Source organism: Perissodus microlepis, chromosome 22 (genome assembly GCF_051167445.1).
Source record: "Perissodus microlepis isolate ML-2025 ecotype Zambia chromosome 22, ASM5116744v1, whole genome shotgun sequence".
Lineage (NCBI taxonomy): Eukaryota > Metazoa > Chordata > Actinopteri > Cichliformes > Cichlidae > Perissodus > Perissodus microlepis.
In genome coordinates, this window is record NC_140481.1 from 18,524,191 (window position 1) to 18,546,263 (window position 22,073).

Below are 22,073 nucleotides of genomic sequence, written 5' to 3' on the forward strand. Positions count from 1 at the left end.
TCACATTGTCATGGAAATGTTTTTTTCCCTTCAAGCTGTTAACTAACACAGCATACACCTGTCAAATATCGTGAAGAAGGTTTTTGGTGTTATTAACTCTTTTAAAAAGATTCTCCTAACATGAGATTCTCATGTGAAGTGTATTGTTGATTTGTTTATTAGATTTGATCGATTACCTGTGCCTTAAACAGCTGCTTTGCCACTTTTCTTTAATATGTAAAAATTAACCAAATGCGAAAACATACCATCCCTGGCCACTTCATTAGGTACACCTGTTTAACTCCTCATTAACACTATCTGATCAACTAGTCACATGGCGGTAACTCATTTACACATGTTGGAATGGTCAAGATGAGATGTCAAAGTTCAAAATGAGTATCAGAATGGGGAAGAAAGGTGACTTTGAACGTGACATGGTTGGTGGTGCCAACCATGTCACGTCAGAATATTTAAAATACTGCTCATCAACAAAGATTTTTCCAAACAACTATTCTAGGGTTTACAGAAGATGGTTCAAAAAAAGAGAAAATATTCAGTTGGCAGGCCAGAGAAAGACAGGCTCAAATAACCACATTATGACCAAGGTATGCAGAAGAGCTTCGCCTCAAATCTCACAGCAGATGAGCTACAGCAGCAGAAGACCATGTGAGGTGCCACTCCAGTCAGCTAACCAAAATAACCAGGGTCACCAAAATTTAACCAAAAAACACTGCCCGATTTAATAAGTCTCAATTTCTGCTACAGCTTTCAGATAGTGGTGTCAGAATTTCACGTAAACAACATGAAATAATGGATCCATCCTGCCTTGTATCAATTGTTGAGCTGGTGATGGTGTAGTGGTGTGGGATATATTTTCTTGGTATACTTTGGGCGCTTTAGTACCAACTGAGCGTAATTTAAATGCCACAATTACCTGAGTATTGTTGCTGACCATGTTGAGTCCTTATCTCAAACATATAGAGCACCTTTGAGGCATAGTGGAAAGATGGAGTCACATCATGGATGTACAGCCACAAAATCTGCAGCCACTGCTATCATGTCAATAGGGAGCAAAATATCTGCGCAATGTTTCCAGCACCTTGTTGAATCTATGCAATAAAGAATTAAGACTGTACAGGAGACAAAAGAGGGTCGCACCCAGGACTACCAAGGTGCACCTATTGAAGTGACCAGTGAGTGTATGACATCATGAAAGAAGTCTATTGTATGATTCCATAAAACAGTTTGCATGGTTACCAGGAGGCTTGCCTTAAATTTATCTTCCACATTTAGCCAGGATAGCTGTTTATGCTTCTTGTAAACATTTGTACAGCAAGAATAATGAAGAGCAGGCTGCTCTGTTCAATGCAATATCAAGGTTTTATTTTGGAGGGGGTTTTAAGATGTTTTTTTAAAAGCACTTGACCAGATGATCAGCCAGTAGCATGCCCCTGATCTGATATATATATATATGAAATATATAGTATTATTAATTTGCAGCCTTTTAGTAATGCCTTGCAAGTCCAACACATAAATTTTCCCTACTACTAATTTAGGTGATGCATATGTTGCATCATCAACATGCATACTTTTTTGACATTATCTTCAAAATACTTTTCAAAAAATTGAAAATAAAAGTAGCCCTAAACTACTGCCTTGTGGAACACCGCAAGATTTCTTTTATAAAAACTGCCTTTAAAAAGCACTCACTCTGCCAGAGAGCTAAACTTTAATCCAAGTGCAGACTTTGAGAAATGTCATGTTTGATATTAGCAGTTAATAGTTTATATACTGCTATATGTAGCCTATACAGATGGTAGTCTGTGACACTGAAACATAGAAATAGTATTATTAATAGTGCCATGTTAACCATCAAGTATGGGATGGCTAAATCATTAAGTAATGTTGAATGGTACCATTACTCTGTTTACTGTTGTTAACAGTTGTTAACAGTTCCCTGTTGTTCATATTTTCTTTCTAATGTAGTTTGTTTGCCGTCAAAGTAATCCCAATTCTGGCATGAATAAAGTGAAGACTCACTGCTTGCTACAGTACAAATCTGTGTCACTAGTCAGGACTCTGTCAGACCCTGGCTACAGTGACCCTCTTACGGCCAAAACACTGCATCCGTCAATGTGGTTAGGCAGTCGCATGGCACGCTCACAGAGCCTGACCTCCTTCGCTTCATCTCTCTCCATCCTTTATCTCTCAGTTCATTTAGGATTTGCCGGCTTTTAATCTCTCACAATCTCTGGCTCACTGTCCATTCGCATTCACTTCAGTGGACCATCATGGTTTTTCCCCATTCTTCCCTTTTTTGGGGGAATTGTTGTGGGGGTTTTTTTCTTCTTTTTTGTGTGCATGAGAGGCAGATGTATTAATAGAGAAGGTCACTCTGTAATGGATGGCACTGTGGTTGCTAAAAGCCTTGCTATGAAAAGCATTTGCTAATGCTGCTTTAAAAAAAAATCTATCCCTGTGTCTGAAATGCAGAGGTCTGATGCAGCTACAAACTAAAACAAGAACATAGCAACTTGCTCATCTATTCTAAAAAAAGAATAGACAGTTGGACTGTTCCTTTGTTTAATAAAACTCCAGACACACTCACAATTAATATGGAAAATCTATTCAGCCTGGAAAATGGGACCATGACTTTGAGATTTTGTCTTATTCCAGCATGTCTGATTGGTGTTAAGTCATGGCAGCAGAAGAGGAAAATCCCCTAATGTGCCGATGATGCTGTCCACCCACTGGAGCTTAGCAGAGCTGTGGTCACTGGCCCATCTGTCAGGCTTGGTCTGTGATGTTTGCACAGACAGACAGAGACAAAATGGCACAAAATTAACTGGAGTTTCATGCTCTTAACATTACAAAAAGCACATCAATCTATAGCTTTTTGAGGCTTTTGTTTAAGCAAGAAAAAAATGGTGCAATGAAATTATCTCTTTTGGTTTCAGTGTTAAGCATATGGTGTCAAAAAAGAGGGCCGTGACGGTCTCTCTTGACCTGTTGTTCCTTTTTCTGAACACAATGCTTTTTTGATTAAACAGATTTAGTTAGAAATTTATATATTGAAACCTGAAATAATGAAAATATATTTAAAAAAAAAAAAACAATTCAGTGATGAATCAGTAATGTTTTTGGCATAGCCACACTTTTTTTTTTTTTTTTTTTTACTTTTTTTTTTTTAAATGGTCTTGAGCAATAAGCTTTCTGATGGTCTTTCAAAGTTTTTATTTAGACATTGGGTGCATTTTCTCTTTAAGTCCATTCCTTGTACTTGACCATGTTCAGAGGAATGTTCTTTGTTTGTTAATTTACTTAAGGCACATAACTCAAGGGATGAACCTGAGCTGTCTACACATAACATCTTACCAAAGAAATACATTTGAATTGTATCTGTTGATTGTACTCTCTTACTAGCAGTATTACTGTAATACTAGCAGTCTGTCGTAAAAAAAACATCATTTATCATCAATAAAAAAACAACTCAGTCTGACATTTAATAGTGAAGGGAAACGGGGACAAATGGCTGAGGTATGCCAAAAAAAAAAAAAAAAACTGCAATCACAGATCCTGTGGTGAATCCATATTTGAAATATCTGATTTAAATCAGTCATGGATTGGCCTTCCCAAAGCCCAGACCTCAACATTATTGAAGCAGTATGGGACAAAAAAGGTAACAAAAGGTAAGAAAAGGTAGAAGAGCTTTAAAAAGCCTCGGGAAGCCTGGAGAACTATTACTAAAGACTACTTAAAGACATGAAAAGAAGGTTTGCCTAAGAGAGTTCGTGGCTGTTCTAAATATTGACTTTTAAGGTCGTTGAACTGTTGAATTGTTTTGTTCTTATTTTTAATGTTGAGCTTTTTCTACTTTTTTTCTACTATTTTGTTTAACGTTTTGGTTGCTTTAACAAAGGAAATAAAATTAAGCTATATGTGTCGTGGAAGATAAAACTGGACAAACAAAGAGCTGCTGAAACATTTCGTGATTATGAAGCGTTTGCATCCCGGCCAAAAAAAAAAAAAATCCTCCTGTGGTCACGTGACTCCGGGTGAGCCAGATTAACGGCTCTGTTTCTGTGTTTCCCACTTGCTGAAACATCTCCTCAAACAGACGCTGGATGTGGCGGCGGTCCTAGCAACGAAGACGTTATCTTTCCCACCTTTTTTCGGTTATCGTAGCCTTGACTAGTCAGTTGTTTTCGACGGCATTCATGAAATAACCTGAAATTCAGTGTGTGGACAAAAAGATGATTTCGCCGTGGGACCGGTGGTACTCGACGAGCTGCTGCCTCTGCTGCCATGTACGAACAGGCACCATTATTTTGGGAATATGGTATATGGTAAGTCCTTTTTTTCATCTCATGTCAGGTCCAAGACGTGAATGAATATGGCTGAATATGTGGGACAAATTCTAAAAATATTTAATAAATATCGAGTCACGTAAATTAGACAGCTAACTCCCATCTGTTTTCCATGTTTTTCACTTATGTTAAAAACAGGGTGCCAGCGTATGAACTAATTAAAAAATGTTAGCAAAATAACCTTTAGCATCTGTTGTTTTTTTTGTTGTTTTTTGGCTATATAAGCATATAAACAAAGTGTCTAACAAATTCATTTCTTTTTTATTTTTGTGTTTCCTCCTAAGCTAATCCTAAGCTTACAGTTTTAGGCTGTTGATGCCTCCTTTTCCATCTCTACACATGTTTACCCGGTTAAATATAGTTTGCCTCCGATATTTCCCACCCGAAAGGATAACTTAAAGTCGTAAACATAGTTCGGTAAGACTGGTGAAATACCCGACCTTCATAAGCCTATCTTATTTTGAGCTACTACTGATCAACAAGGCCATAAAAAGCAACAAAAACCTCCATGAGATGTGTTCACATGAGGTGAAAGTGGTGACATAAGACCGATGAGCTTGTTCTCCCAGTCCTATGGTTTTCTGTTGTATTGAATTCCAGTGTGTTGTATTGGATCTGCTCAGCAGTACATCAATACCACTTTCCTTAAATTACCCATAACATTAGAGCTCTAACAATCAGTGATGATTATGAGGAAAGAGGGAGAAAGCAGTTTAGATATATTGCCTTGTTTTCTATTGTCTGGCAATTGTCAAACTGGTCACCAGTCATTCCAGTCATTTTATCTTTTTGAACACCTGTCTCCTAAATATATCTGCACCTTGTCCTACCTCTAAATGATACCTCATTCAGGACAGATAAATAGATATTTAATTGATCCAAAAAGGGAAATTATTGTGTTACAGGAGCAGGATAAAGAATAATCAATAGTACAGTCTACAATAAATAAACAATAAATAAGTCCCATAGATCCATAGGGAGGACTTTACAGTGTGAGGTAGAGGTAGTGCAAATATTTTTATATATACAAAGGTGATTACAAAATAAAAATGAGGTTAAATTAAAGAAAAGATTTTTTAAAAACTGATATTGTGCAAGAGAGTAGTGCAAGTTGCATTAATAAATAATACAAGAAGGTGTAACAGGAAAATGAGAGTTATTTTATAGTTGCCTGACTCGCTCAGTGCATCTTAACTTATCATTACTAATCAGCTGTCACATTATCTGAATTATATTACTAACTGCACATTTCTGTTCAACTGTAATATTGATTTTCCTGTCCTCACAGCTCATCAATGCGGTGGTCTTACTTATCCTGCTGTCAGCTCTTAATGACCCAGTTCAGTACCGCTACCACCTTACCAGCTCCGAGCTGGGAACTGACATCGACGTCATGGACGATGCGAGTAAGTTGCAGCTAATCCTCCCGTTATTAAAAGATAAATGTCCTCAGCGAAGCATTCAGACTGCACAAAGTCAACCCATGCCTTGTTTTAGCTCTTCCAGTTTAAGGATTTGCTGTTGTGAAGTGATTGGCTTTGTGTTTGGGGCTGTTGATTATATAAAACAAGACAATTTTCTGATATTTTATCCACAAGGGAACTGATTGATTAATTTAAAAAGTTATTAGCGGATATATAGGAGATTTAAAAAAAAAAAAAAAGTTGGTTGCAACTTTAAAGCAAACATTTCTGGTTGTTCTAGATGTACCACTGAATATTAGAAGTGAGTGTTAGGGCCTGTTCATGTGCTTCAGAGATTGGATTTCACTGATTGGATTTCTTGCTGTCAGCCATATTCAGAAAGGGTAGAACCAAAAACGCTTGTGTGGATTTTTACTTTTTCTCATTCAGAATGAGCCTGTAGAGAGTGATTATGCATGTATTGGTTTATGTCTAGAAAAGCTAATGTGTCTGTCTCTCATTATTTAACAGACTGGAAATAGCCAAACTAATGTGATGTATCAGCAAATAAAAAAGCAGGCACAGATGTTTATTTGTTGTGTAAATTTTGCATTGACTAAATTTTGGAAAACAGTGTGATGAAGAGCTGAAAGACTTTGAAATTGTCTGTATTTGCTCCTGTTGAAAAATAAGAACAAGATGGAATAGAAATAGAAATATCCTTTATTGTCCCTCAATGGGGAAATTCACATATTCCAGCAGCAAAGTAACAGACAGATGGAGCATGCAGAGCCATACAAAAGTGAAGAATATAGCATTAAAAAAGAAGAAGATTGTACAGAGCAAATTTACAACATAAGAAAAAATGAATACTATACATTTATTAAAAATAGCATACTCAGGTTCAAAGAAATATGCAGCTGAGAAGGATAATCTTTTACAAAGATGTATAAAAAGTGCTGTATATTTGTGCTTAAAAACAACAACGATAGACTATATCAGTATTGACATTGACCCAGAATTTCATATTTTGTGTCTGTAGGAATTTCCTGTGATTTCTGACCAAGTAAAAGATGGTTGGTTAGTGGTTAACTAAGTTATACAACTATAAAGGAATAGAAAGGAAAACCCGTGTGGTGTTTACTTTACTCAATTCATCTCTTTCCATGAGAGATTCAACTGAAAATGTTACCTGAGAAGCTAGATGGCAGCGCTAGAAGCAAGTCAGTTTTCGGTAGTTTTACACATGTAATTAAACATTTATTTCTGCAAAGTTGAAGCCAAGAATGATTATGATCAGTCGATGCTGAAGATGTATCAGCAGCATCAGTTTCGTAGCTCATTAAAAGTAGTATATGAATGTATGCTGGTGTTCGTTAAAAATCAACTGTCATGTCCATGCAACTCCACGTGTTTCTGCAGCTGTAGCATCACCTGTCCTTTCTGCCAACCACTTCGTTTCTGAGAACGCTGCTCTCAGCACAGACATAGCTGAGTAAGCTGGGCACCGTAGAGAACAAATCAGCGTGCATGTGTATTTTCAGTGCTTCCCCTCCAGCAGCTATCATCATCACAGTCGCCTCTGGAGCACCACAGATACTGTCAGCGGCTACTCTGATTAAAAATGACTGCTCTAATTCTCTTTCGGATTAAAACGGTCATCTTGACAGAGTCTCCTCTCACAAAGCTTATGTGGCACTGGTTAGAGTGGTAGTCTGTTTATGTATGCGTGTATTGTTTATTGTTTATATGTGGTATGTAAGAACCTCTGTGTCTGTGTTGCTTAAAAGCATGTCTTCTGTTCCTGGGTGTTACCAGGGTGAAGCTTGTGAAGTTATGGAATAATAACTAATATAGTTCACTGTCAGTACAAGCTCTTATTAGTCAGTATAGCTTCTCCCAGTAGTGATCTGGGATCCTTCTTACACACCATCACATACACACAGATATCCTGGTTCGGCCACATGTTAGCGATGTTTGTTGAGTGCTACATTGATAGCGACGAGTGTTGCATCAGGGATTCTCACAGCTGTAATGTGAACGTGAGAAGGACAGCTCTTGCATAACGATACCCACATGTTGATTGTGTTGTGTCCAAAGAAGATTGAGGGCTAAAGATGGTGCAATTACTTAAGGTGCTTTTTAAAAAAATTATATTTTATATCAGCATATTTGCTCCAGTTTGCATCTAGAATTGCTTTGTGATCTGTATTTGGGTATGTGATGTAGATACTAGCATGTGATCTGTGGTGTTTGGAGTCATGCTTGGTATTGAAAGGTGTACTTGTTCTCTTGTTTGTTGGGTTGGCTTCAGGTAGCAGGAAAAGTGAACAGGAGTCTGGCTACGTTGATAGTGCACTGGAAGAATGATAATTAACATTGATCTGTATTATTGGATATCAGAAATATTTTCTTTTGTAAAACATTTACCGTGACAACATTTCATGACATGAATATACAGGGAGTGCAGAATTATTAGGCAAGTTGTATTTTTGAGGAATAATTTTATTATTGAACAACAACCATGTTTTCAATGAACCCAAAAAACTCATTAATATCAAAGCTGAATGTTTTTGGAAGTAGTTTTTAGTTTGTTTTTAGTTTTAGCTATTTTAGGGGGATATCTGTGTGTGCAGGTGACTATTACTGTGCATAATTATTAGGCAACTTAACAAAAAACAAATATATACCCATTTCAATTATTTATTTTTACCAGTGAAACCAATATAACATCTCCATATTCACAAATATACATTTCTGACATTCAAAAACAAAACAAAAACAAATCAGCGACCAATATAGCCACCTTTCTTTGCAAGGACACTCAAAAGCCTGCCATCCATGGATTCTGTCAGTGTATTGATCTGTTCACCATCAACATTGCGTGCAGCAGCAACCACAGCCTCCCAGACACTGTTCAGAGAGGTGTACTGTTTTCCCTCCTTGTAAATCTCACATTTGATGATGGACCACAGGTTCTCAATGGGGTTCAGATCAGGTGAACAAGGAGGCCATGTCATTAGTTTTTCTTCTTTTATACCCTTTCTTGCCAGCCACGCTGTGGAGTACTTGGACGCGTGTGATGGAGCATTGTCCTGCATGAAAATCATGTTTTTCTTGAAGGATGCAGACTTCTTCCTGTACCACTGCTTGAAGAAGGTGTCTTCCAGAAACTGGCAGTAGGACTGGGAGTTGAGCTTGACTCCATCCTCAACCCGAAAAGCCCCACAAGCTCATCTTTGATGATACCAGCCCAAACCAGTACTCCACCTCCACCTTGCTGGCGTCTGAGTCGGACTGGAGCTCTCTGCCCTTTACCAATCCAGCCACGGGCCCATCCATCTGGCCCATCAAGACTCACTCTCATTTCATCAGTCCATAAAACCTTAGAAAAATCAGTCTTGAGATATTTCTTGGCCCAGTCTTGACGTTTCAGCTTGTGTCTTGTTCAGTGGTGGTCGTCTTTCAGCCTTTCTTACCTTGGCCATGTCTCTGAGTATTGCACACCTTGTGCTTTTGGGCACTCCAGTGATGTTGCAGCTCTGAAATATGGCCAAACTGGTGGCAAGTGGCATCTTGGCAGCTGCACGCTTGACTTTTCTCAGTTCATGGGCAGTTATTTTGCGCCTTGGTTTTTCCACACGCTTCTTGCGACCCTGTTGACTATTTTGAATGAAACGCTTGATTGTTCGATGATCACGCTTCAGAAGCTTTGCAATTTTGAGACTGCTGCATCCCTCTGCAAGATATCTCACTATTTTTGACTTTTCTGAGCCTGTCAAGTCCTTCTTTTGACCCATTTTGCCAAAGGAAAGGACGTTGCCTAATAATTATGCACACCTGATATAGGGTGTTGATGTCATTAGACCACACCCCTTCTCATTACAGAGATGCACATCACCTAATATGCTTAATTGGTAGTAGGCTTTCGAGCCTATACAGCTTGGAGTAAGACAACATGCATGAAGAGGATAATGTGGACAAAATACTCATTTGCCTAATAATTCTGCACTCCCTGTATGTTAATCTAAACAATTCCAGCACACCTCAGCAGAAAAGCCTTCACCCCAAACAAATTTTACGGAAACAACCTGGAAAAGGTGTAGGAGTCTATAAGAGTGTTAACACATAAATATTTCTTTTTAACCTGCAATATTACTCACAATTGAATTTACTCCTAGCAACCCAAATTAGTATTAAATGCAATGATGTTTTTAATTTTTTTTTAAGTCTCCCAGCTAAATTTTGGTGTGAGGCCAGGTATTTATTTATAATTTATAAATGTATAAATGTGACTTTTTTACCTGTCACTGTTTTGTATGGTCAATTTTAAAGGATTGCAGTGTGGATAGTTTACTTTAATGAGGCCACAGGGTAATTAACGTTGCCTATTAATTGCAGGATTTATTGTGGGAGCAAAACATAAGTCATCAAAAACTCCTACAGATAAAAACGAACTCTGATTAGCTGGTCTAATCTAGTCCTACAAAAATCAAACAAAGCTAATCTGCCCCTTTCAACACAGTGTGTATAGTTCAAACAGAAAATTTTCATATATTTTCTAACCATTATACCATCAGCGCTTAATTGTAAAGTAGAAGACACAAAAAGCCTATATTTCTTCAGTCAATGATCTGATCACCAATGAGTACAATGTCAATGTCTTTCAGAGAAAGCATTAAAGGTGACATGTTCTCATGCCATTGCTTTGTATGTTTGTCTTTCCTCAGATATCTGCATAGCCACTGCAATATCCCTACTCATGATTCTTATATGTGGCATGGCGACATACGGTGCTTACAAGGTGAGCAAACAAAAGCAAATGACATTCAAGCACAAATCTGAACTTGGGAAAACTAACCGAGTGTTTTTATCTGATCTGAATCTCTCCTCTATAGCAACACGCTGCTTGGATCATTCCATTCTTCTGCTACCAAATCTTTGACTTTGCCCTTAATACACTGGTAGCCATTAGTGTGGTGGTTTACCCCAACACGGTGCAGGACTATCTCCAGCAGCTGGTGAGGACTGTTTCATTCCAACTAAAATATCCACCTTAACAACTGTCTTCATCTTAATGGGAATTTAAGATGCTTAGTTATTAGCTTAGGTGCTAATATACTGAGTAACTGAGATTTTTTTTATTTTATATTTCTTTATTTATGTTTTAAAGGGCCAGTTGTGTGTTTTAGGTCCAACATTTCTCTTTGCTTTTTACATTTGACTTATTTCATCTTCTCCTGTCCCACTTTCCCTTCCAGCCGGGGACATTTCCATACAAAGAGGATATCATGTCCACCAACAACATGTGCCTAGTCTTTGCAGTCCTCCTCTTCATCGGCTGCATCCTGTCCTTCAAGGTAAGCATAAATATTCTAGCATAGCTTGCTTTTGTATCTCGTATAAAACTGTACAAATACACAGAAAACAAATACTCCAGAAAACTCACTGAGTATTTGTTCACTCTGGAAACGTCCTTTTTTTTATCATTTGTTCCTCACATTGTAGTGTAATTAAGGCAATTAAGTCTCACACTGTGCTCATCTCATAGCAGAATCAACCATATGGCATGTTTAATGAATGTGCTATTGTAAATGCTCCTCTTGAGCTCATCACACAGTCAGAGAGCAGCGGGTCAGGGACAGCAGGAAACCAACTCCCATCAAACAAATTCTCCTTTAATGCTTGGATGATTTTCCAGGCGGAGCGATGCTCTGGGGCTCTTGGACGAGATGGGGCATGAAGTTGCAGTCATCTGTACAATCAAATCAAGTTGTTTCCCTTCTAAACTGAGATTAGAAGTGTTCTCGACAGATATCCAAAGCCGGAGCCGGAATTTTATGACAGGAAGCAGCCACTGGAAGACACACTAGTGGACTCGCATGCAAAAGAGTTATAAATGTCATGTCTTAGAATCTTGAGCTTTCAGTGTGTGGGATAGTCTGGCTGCTTATTCCCTGAAAAAGCCTGCTTTAAAAAGAGCTTATAGATCTGTGCCGTTTGCCAAGAAAAATGGATTGAAACTCATTTATATTAATGGGTTGAATGTGCAGTATGTATGAGCTGCTGCCTTCTATGTAGATCATATGTGAGTCTGCTGGAAAGACGCCAGATGTGAGTCCTCAAGGACACATTCAGCTGTCAGAACATAGCAAACACCTGCTAAAGTCCCTGCTAAAGCCAACATCCTCCACTTGACTGCATTTGGCATAAATGTCACAGGCAGGAAGAGGAAAAGCTGGAGGGAGAAAGGAGCTGAAGATGAAGCAGCAGAGGAAATGTGAATGGATGAATGTTTCTGTGACTAAAGAGAGAGAGAGAGAAGAGGCATACAAAGTAAAAGGACAAGATAGTTAACTGCAGATTTTGCCAGGCCACTGTGCAACTACTCATTATTTTCCTCATAAACAACCAAAAAAATATTGAATAGTGAGCAGAGAAAAAATGATGAACAAAACCAATAAACATCCCCGAGGAGTAGAGCTAGCTGTGCTGTCAGCATTTTAAATATATGTAGATTGTTGCTTTCTTTGAGGAGGTCAGCTCAGAAGATGCTAAAGTAATTGCCTATGCTCTGCTTGGCTTTCTTGTTAGTTGCTCTTACTGCTGGCAGAGGACTCAGCAGGCTGCTCACATACACACACACATACACAATGGAACTCCTTTTCCTTTGCCAAGCTGAACAAACCTCAGTGCAGGCAAAGGCTCAGAGAAGCTTTTGGTCAAATGTTAGAGGCACATCCAGGAAAATGTCCAAACATAAAACTGTCTTAATTTTTAACAGCTGAATTGAATCACCATGTGTCACCAGTCTGTAACAGCAATATGATGCATCTCTGCCGTCGTCATGCCTAATGTTGATAAATGGATGAGATCACAGCAAGCAGCATCTGTAATGATGAAGAGTGTTTCTAAAGGTCATTGTGTGTTGTTTGCTCTCACCTCCTGTGACAGGCCTACCTGATCGGCTGTGTGTGGAACTGCTACAGATATGTGAGCGGCAGGGGAACCACGGAGGTCCTGGTTTATGTCACCACAAACGACACCACGGTGAGTCCGCTTAGCCACCCACCAGCGTCTCACCTCAAGGACACACTAACAGTCCTTCTGCTGTCAGAACTTCATTTTATTGCATTTGCACAGCATTGATTTTTACACTTTGGTTTGAAAGCTCTCTGTTCATTATATTAGCAAAAGTGTATACTTAGAAAAGTCACTTTCATCTCGTTGTTTGACACATTAACTTCACTAAAATATATTAAATTCTAGTCTCGACAATAATCAGGGATTATTTAGCTGCAATAAAAATATAAACTCTTCACAGAAGAGCATTTTAGTAGTTTTTCATAGATTCAGAATGAAAAAAATCAAAGAACTCTAAGTCAGTTTGATTTAAACACATAAACAAAATAATAATATGGACAAAATAATGTTTATAGATTGGTTACTGGTTATAGATTTTAAAGTGTAACTGTTTAACCTCAGATTTAGATGTTTTCTTGTGATCCATTCATAAGTGAACTTATTGTCTCTTAAAATGTTTTTGCTGGCTGTACATGAAACCAACTTACAGTAGCACCAAAGTGAACGTTGAAAATGTTTCTTTAAATACGGCAGTGACCGAATTTTTGTTGGATAAATTTGACTTTTTCAAAGTTGGAGCTGGTATGTGTTGAGCATAAAATCTTGTAGAGGCCAACTTTTTATATAAATACATAATTACTATATAGTAAGGTTTAACCAGTGAGGCGCTATTATATTGAGAAATTAAAGTGATTAAGAGCTTTCTGGTTAAAATGTATAAATTGTCTACATGTGTCACATTATGTACTTAAGTTGCATTGCAGGTTATACAGTGGCTAGTAATTGTATTTAAATTCTTTAATGTTAGTTTATGCTGTATATAGTCAGTGATGGGACACTGTATCGTAGACCCTGTAGGTTGTCCTGAGGTGTGATTGGCTGGCTTTTTAGAGTTGGGTATAGTCCACTCCACATGCCCCCCCTCAGCGATCACTCACAAGGTTTTTGAAAGGCTTTACCATAGTCACGGTTTCCATTTGTCCGTTTGTAATCCTCCAGGATGATACACAAGACATTAATCTGTCTCACAGCCGCTGTCGTCTCAGTACGCAGCACTTCATCTGTCACTTTGTCCTTGTGCCGCCATGGCCCTGCTGCACGCTGCTGACGTTTTTCACCTTGTGAAACAGACTGCACACCCAGCAGCTAATCCAGCAGGGGCTGAAGTCATATTGTGTATCATATGGCCTTTTAGCAACTATCAGATACGTGCCAGTCACTCTCTCCACTGTCTCTGTGGAGAAACAAGTTGTGTTTATTTCAGTGGAATTAAATTAGAAGATACTTAAAATACTTAATCTAGAATTATACTGACTCTTAGATATAGTCGAAGAAAAAAGAAAATAATTTAGCGGGTCTAGTGGATTAGCAGGTAAATGTAGAGTCAATGCCTTGATATTAGATTTCTTTATGTCCCCAGAAACGCACCTGGCAAATGTGAAGTAGGTCAAGGTCAACACAAAGAGACACGTACAGAGATTCCTTCATTTATTATTTATAAAATCAGTGAAAATCCTGTGAAAATCACAGTGAATGTATGAATATACCTAAACATCTAATTAAATACAAGAAACAAATCTAAAAAGAAACACTTTAGTTGGCTAATGTAAACCAAAACATCTCTGTGTGTATATATAAATGTATTAATTTATCATTGTGTATATAGTTGAATAAATGTTGACTAAAAATCCAAATATTTATTCAGAATAAATTTAAATATAAATTTAAAAGAAAGACTTGAAAGCTGAAAAACCTGAAGGCTGCAGCATAAGCATTGTGAATTTCAATAAGAGAGCTATGTGAAAACAAATGGTTTAAGTTCAACAAATATTTGTGTCACATAAAGAGGTTAAAATAGCTTTTGTTGGCCTTAATAATGATGTGGATTTATCGCTGCGTTTCCTGTGTCCACACACAGCTGAATGGAGCATTGCGTCTATTTTTACTGTTATGGAGCTGGAGGTGTGTCTAAATGGCTTTTTACAAGCACCAACATCAAGTACCCAGCTGTTTATCTGCAGTGCTTTTATATAAATGCCATTAAAATGCACAAGGGTCGTTTCTCTCTCTCTTTCTCTGGGATTTTTTTCTGTCCCTTCTCTTTATATGCCTCTGTCCTTCCCCTTCTTCTGGACATGTTACATAATTGTCTGCTTGTCTGCTTTATTTCAAACCCTCTCTGTGATATGTTTGCCGGCCATCCCTGGCTGTTTCACAGTTCCATCCCCTCGGAGCGTATTCTTTTTTTCTTTTCTTTTTTTCTCACACTTTCACTGAATTAGCAGCAGTACTGGTTTTATAACACCATTTACAGAGAAGGAGCTCTGATAGAGAGAGGAGTGCAGCCTGGCCTGTAAAGCAGGGCCCTGTGTGTGCGTTTGTGTGTGTGCTATCCTTGCAGCTTGTCTTCTATGGGTATGGAATAAGGGTCTATTGGATGGAGATGAAAAACTCCAAAGGAAACTATACCACTTTACAATGTGATATGGTGTAACGTGTTGCATATTTAGCAGGTGAAATTAAATATCTGCAAAAGTAGTGTCCAGTTTCAACACTTTAAAGTAATCTTATTACACTGCATTTTAGTTTATAGAAGCAAAATGTTTATATTTGGGTTATATTCTGGTTTTGTTGTATATAAACGCACTTGGACCTCTTATGGAGTACCTCAGTTTTTTTTCCTCTTTCCTTTACAAACTGTACAATATGAAATATTTACAGTACATTTTAAATGTAAACGGCTTTAATTGTTTGTAGCTTCGTTTGACTACAATGAAGCTCTTTGTCTATTAACAACAGCATAAACACAGCATCCCATGGACCAGTTGTTCACATTTTTGGCCCCCTGCTGTCAGTAAATGAGTACAACATGTAGGCTCTGGACAGTACCAGCACATCGCTTTCAGGCTCTGGTCACACAGCCTTAGAGACCATTAGCAACCGCCTGACAATCACCAGTTGCCAGGGAAAAAATGAGTATTTGTCAACTGGTTGCTAGATGTTGCTGGCAGTCGCTGTGAAATCAGCTGCTAAAGCTCAACTGACACAGGATCTAGACACTGGTCAGTGATCCCCTGGTACCCACTGCTTGCTAGGGAAAAATATGTATTCCCCACTGGCTAGTGAGTGGTTGTGTGAGGCTTCTTTCTGTATTTATTGTTCAGAGAGAAGTCTATACTGCCCTGAAAACTCTTTGCATGGGCCACCTAGCATTTAGGTGGTCGCTCACAGTTTGTATGGATGTTGCCAACTTGTGTGTAAGCACTCGCCAAGTGGAAGTGAAAGCAAAGAGTGCCAGCATGTTTTTAAGTGATTATTTGGAACTCAGCTACTTTTGTTTTCTTACTTCAGGTTCTGCTGCCACCATACGAGGAAGCTGTTGCCATCCCACCGAAGGAGCCTCCCCCACAGTATATGGAGGCATGAGATATGCCCTCACTGCTGGATTATGTACCCCAATCCTCCGACCACATCTCCTTACAGCAGTAGGACTCCAATGCTGGCTGCATCGTGTTGGAAAAACAATGTCTTAGATGCTGGTCCAGCTTGGATTCCTGCCAACTTTAGAGTAAATTAGGCCGACCTGAGCCAGTATTGCCATAAACTCTACCCCCCTCCTCCACCACCACCACCCTCCCGGTTATTGTGACATATGCCCCCTCTTCTCGTCCCCTTTGTCCTCTTCCAAGGACAGCATCACATCAGCTTTCAGACTACAACCCCCACCGCCCACACTAATTCAGCCAATCCTCTGGGTAGCTGCTGTTCCTTGGAAGTGACTCCTGCACGCCTTGATCACCTGACTTAATGTGCACTTTTCTTCACGTGAAAAGTGCAACGGTTTGGCCACCAACTGTTAACCCACATTACTGTGAACCTCCTTTGCAGTGTTTTGTCTAGAAACAAACTACCTGAATAGAGACAAAGCAACAAAAATAGCGAGAAGGAAACTTACATTATTAGTTATACAAAAGCACTTTTTTCAGAAATTGAAAAATTTCCTTAGTTGAATGTAATTTTTGTAAGACGTTTTTGTATCACAGTAAAAACTGAGAGAAATCACACGAATACTAAAAGGATCTCCTGTTCTTATAAAATATCTCCGGCGTGCTGATGTTGCTCGTCCCGCTGGGAAAGTGTTTCGAGAAAGGTTTTGCGACCGCTAATTACTCGTCTTCCTTTTGTATCCACAGTATGTGAACCCATAACCCATCAACTGGCCGCGTAAACCCCGTTCGCACCGTTGATTTAAATCCCAGTATTCCATTTTGCCTTCCTCGCCGCCTCCTTCGCATGTTCAAAATCGAAAAGGTTTGTGATAATCCAGTGAAGACCTTAGCACAAATCTGACACAAAAACCCAATACATAGAAACGTGTGTGAGTAATGATAATGATAAATATGTGGAAATGTTCCCATCTGTCTTGTGTTGTGGTCGAGTTTTGGCTGCAACAGCATCGACTGCGTCTTTGTTTTTTGTACATGGATCATGGTGTGTGAGCTGATCTTTTTAGTTGAGCTAACTTAGCTGGGCTGAGGGCATTTCCTATAAATATTCTGTGACATGCTGCTGCACATGCAGATTCTATGTGTGTGTTTACATTTTTATGTGCGCTTGCCTGCGTGTGACATTATCATGTAACTCCTAGGTCATGTATGTGTCGTAACATTTAGTTTTCCCATGCGGCGATGAGATGTTTCGTGCGTTGGTGACTTTCTTGAAATGAAAACATTGGATGGGACTGTAAAGCAGTAGTTCAGCATAATAACACAAAATCAGTATACATTATATGACGCTAGTTAAACAGTGCAAATGCTTGTCCTTTGTCAAGAACCGTTTAGGAAAACAGTCAGTAGACAGTATATAATGTATTTAATCAGTTTACATGAATTACATTTTATTATTCAGTCTATGCAACAGTGCATTCACCAACTTGTTAGGCTTGGAAATACAGATGTGGTCAGAAGTTTGCATCTACTTAGAATGGCCTGGTACCTTTGGGCTTTTAATGATTTCTTTGAACTCTTCTTTATCTGGGGTGGAATGATTGCACAACATACATCTTTAGTTACTTTAAAAATACAAGAACTAGATGCACAATTTATTTTGAATTTTCTCACAGCCTCATATGTATACATACAGCCGCACTAATATTTGGTTAAATGTCCCTTAGCAAGTGCTACCTCAACTAGACGCTTTTGTTAGACAACAGTAAGCCTCTGGCATAATTCTGGCTGGATATTTGACCACTCTTCTTGGCAGGAAAATTAATTTAAATTGGTTGGTTTCCTGGTATGGAACCAACTTTTAACTGTAGTCCATAGATTTCCAATAGGGTTGGGGTCAGAGCTGTGGGAAGGCCATTCCATAAGTTTAAGGTTGTCCTGCTCTATCCATGTGTGTTTAGGGTCATTGCCCTGTTGGAACAACCCAACTGTGTGACAATTTTAACTTGTGCAAATCTACAATTCTCCTTAGAGCTTTACTGAGTTAAGCTGTATAATCATTCTTCCCTGGAAAAACAACAGCTCAAATATATCATTATAAAAGCCAAAACTTAACCTAACATTCATGTTCAAGATGAGTGTGTGTAAACGTCTGACCACAGCTGTATGTGCACCATGAAGTAGTTTTGTTCTATTTGATACTAATACTGTAGTCCACAGTGTAGCCGTGTGTCAACCCCTCTGTCCTCATCCTTGTCTGTGTGAATTATGGCCGCTGCTTCTGCAAATCCAACAAAGCTGAACATGAAATTGCACTTTAAACTCAGTGTGCGCTCACTGAAAACTGCTGTATCTGTGGTTGTTTTTGTGTTTTCCATCTTTGTTGTGTGATCTGTCTGCAAAGTTGCAGAGGTGAACATTTTCATGAGTCTGGAGAATTTCTGCTGAGTTTTGCAGGCTTTAATGCTTGGACAGTGTCTGGACCAGTGGATGGCTGATGGCTCTTTTTTTATTAGTCACTATGAGACTGTTCTCCTCTCTTTTCTTGTTGGATCTGCATGAGCTCACGTCTTTAATTCTGAATAATAAAAAAGCTAAAACATCTAGTCCATGCTGAATTTGAGTCTGTTTTCAAGGGGGAAATTATTTATAGAGGAGCTGTTATGCTTTAACTTAATTTCTTCTTTTTCCAGGAAGTGTTGATTGGTTTTCACCTAAAGTAAAAGCACCACAGAAAGCACTTTTACAACCAAAAATTATAATAATAGAGATATCAGGCTCTAAATAGTTTAAACAGGGTCCCCAGCCTAAGTCAAATAGTACCCTATGCCATCCTCCAATAACCAGCTTATGCTCCCCAACCTCTTGTAGTAAGATGCTCTTCCCTTCGGCATACACACAGTCTCTTACTTGTTAGTTATTGTTATTCATCTAGCAGGAAACCCTAGAATGAGAAACATTAGTCCATCTCTAGTTTCAAACCTAATATCTTCATTCTGATAATACATTAGACCAATACCTGTGCAGTTTATCATGTGACCTGATACAATGAGTATTATCATACCTACATTCAGCCACGTTGGTGAGAGACAGGGATTGAAATTAAATTAAACATTTTAAGATTCTCCTTACTTTCATATTTTCTGTCAGACATACATTTGTAGAAGCTTTTTTCACAGTTGTGAATAATGAGCTCACCCTGTTTGAAAATAATCTCTGCACTGGGTTTTAAACTGTTTCTCTCTCCTCTTGGCTCTGATTGATGTCAGTGGCCATCTGTTTACAGAGAGCAGCCAATCAGAATAAAGTTGGCTTTAACGGGAGGAGCTCAAACTAGTTTTATATACTGTGATGAATGGGAGCCCAGTGTAATGGGCTTTTTTTTTTTTTTTTTTTTTTTGGTGAGGTGGGAGTCCATTTAACATGCTGATACAGAAAATTATCAAACCGGTGCTTTTCCTAAGGAATTCCTTTTTGGAATCACTGCAGCAAGTAATAAACTGAATCATATATCCCAGCTGATTTCTAGCCTCATGTTTCTATTCTTGGATTATTGGATTCCAAAAATAAAAACATGGAGCTGAAATTGAACATAGCCAGCTAATTTAAAGAAATACTGTTATCTAAATAAAGTGTGGAATATGTCTTTTTATGTGTGTCTGAGCTTTTTTCAAACTTAGCCAGCATTTTTTTTCTCCTCATACTTCAGCAGCAGCTCTAAACCTTTAAGCAGCCTTGTTTTGAGACTACTGGGAGGAAAAAGGCCCTCAGAGCAACTGTGGACAAACAAGCTGGCAGATGAGAACGGATTTAAAATGCTTCATAATGGTGGCTGGCATTACCTTGGGTCTGACGGTGCGATCCCAGACAGACAAGCTCACCTACTTTCTGCCACTGGGACGCTGACAGAAAATAAACTGGGTCACATTCTGTCCCTCTTCTTGCTGAACTGCTTGTCCAGGGCAGGGCTGCAGGGCTGCAGCACTGACATCTGATTCAAAAGGACTCTTTGAAAAAGGACACAATAGCCAGAAAGGGTTGGTTTTTTTTGTTTTTGTGTGGGGTTTTTTAAAATATTTTTCTTCAACATCTGGCAGAAGGATTTGTACAGAATGACTATCCTGAAATTCTTCACCAAAATGTTTTTCATGATTATTTTAACCAGATAAAACAAGTAAAGATAGATTTACTGAATTAGATACAAAAGAGAGACCTAAAATAGCTCGGTATGTGCAACCAGACAATGAGGGAAGTGTAATGGACAAAGATCCCAGTAAATGTCCACTCAGATTTAGAGTAAGTGATGCTTTTTACCACTGAAAAGTAATCAGTATAACATACAGGGCCTGCCAATGTGCAGCAAAGAACTTTATTTCAGTTAAAAAGTGACATTTATCCCAGAAAAACAAAAACTCATGTGGTCCCTGCAGGCTGTGTTTCTATTTATCCTGCTGCTTCTTCACACTAACGTGAATCTTATTCTGCAGCATCCTTTGACAGAGGTGTAATTTCCGGGGGGAGGGGGTAAATCAGTAATCAGACCCAACCAAAATACTCCGCCCCCCCTAAAATTATGAATTATTTTGCATAAATAGGCTGTTGAATTTCTTTACTCATTTCAGGTATTACCAGCAACATAGATGCATGTTTAATCATCTGGGAATTTACCCAGATTTACTTATTTATTTAGACAGAGATCTTGACGCCCCCAAAGTTACGCCGATGTCCTTTGATATCGTCCTCATTTCACACAAGGCACCTGCTTCATTAGAATGATATTACTAGAAATTATTTCATTCAGTTTAATTGGGAAATGAGAAAATGGCTTAGAGAAACAATGAGTGGAAGAAAACTGGGCCAAAGCACTCGATGGATGATGGACAGCTTGTATCTCTCTGGGTCATTGGGCAGGTGCAGCAAACTTACTGTTACAGCATCTAAGAGATTAATTTATTATATCATTGGTATCTTTCAGCAGGTTTTCAGGCACTGCACTCAGCCCACATGCTCAAAACATTCAAATTTGCACTAAATAGTACATCAAACACATTTTCCCAATACACTTCCATTCTAAGTTCATGTATGCATTTATAACTGATGTCACCAGTTTGATTATAGCTTTAAATTGGTCTCATGGTATACACAGCAGTAAAAACAAATAGTTATTTCAGTAATTTGATTAAACATGTGAAAGATCACAGTCCCATATTTCCCACAGTAAGTAAATGTATTTTAAAGCACCTTTTAAAAGACAAACTGTGACGTGCTTTATATCAGATAAAACCAACAAAATAAAATGAATGAATGAATGAATGAACTAACCTTATGAATAAAATAAAGTTCACTATCAGTAACATCATAGCACCCACCCAGCTGAATAGAAACTCTGTCATGCTAGCTAGTACACAGTATGAGTTATTGTAACTGACTGTAAAAAGTTGGCACAACGAAAATAAACTACACCTAAACTTAGATAGACTGCAGGTCATAACTTCTCACCTGAAGTTCAGTTCACCTGACACTCGGACCGGCGGCCGCCTCGGGTCTCTCCTCCTCCTGCCTCCCCTCTCCCTCATCTACCCGCTGGCATCTGTGGAAGCTCCACCATAGCCACCACCAAACAACGGAGTTATTTTTACACATCTGCCAGCATCTGGCCAATCCACCACCTTTCATTGTTTATACCCCCCCCCCCCCCCCCCCCCCCCAAAAAAAACCCCCCAAAACAAACAAACAACAAAAAAAAGACCATTGGCCATTAAAAATGAAAAATCACGGGCCCGGTGGGCCGATGG

At 38.7% G+C, this 22,073-nt stretch overlaps 1 protein-coding gene across 1 annotated transcript; it reads left to right on the forward strand.

Annotated features, from left to right (window-relative positions):
• The first annotated feature begins 4,023 nt into the window (after positions 1-4,023).
• Positions 4,024-18,884, forward strand: laptm4b (lysosomal protein transmembrane 4 beta). Its single transcript, XM_084919465.1, has 7 exons — positions 4,024-4,325; positions 5,635-5,752; positions 10,480-10,553; positions 10,648-10,770; positions 11,011-11,109; positions 12,704-12,799; positions 16,184-18,884. Exons 1-7 carry the CDS (start codon positions 4,233-4,235, stop codon positions 16,256-16,258), a joined length of 678 nt encoding a protein of 225 aa, XP_084775591.1. The 5' UTR covers positions 4,024-4,232; the 3' UTR covers positions 16,259-18,884.
• Positions 18,885-22,073: the final 3,189 nt, after the last annotated feature.

Bases quoted from the DNA above. Each gene is read 5' to 3' on its own strand.
- laptm4b (XM_084919465.1), top strand. From the start codon at position 4,233: ATGATTTCGCCGTGGGACCGGTGGTACTCGACGAGCTGCTGCCTCTGC. The intron at 4,326-5,634 runs GTAAGTCCTTTT...CTGTCCTCACAG, and splicing joins TTTTGGGAATATGGTATATG to CTCATCAATGCGGTGGTCTT. The intron at 12,800-16,183 runs GTGAGTCCGCTT...TTCTTACTTCAG, and splicing joins TCACCACAAACGACACCACG to GTTCTGCTGCCACCATACGA.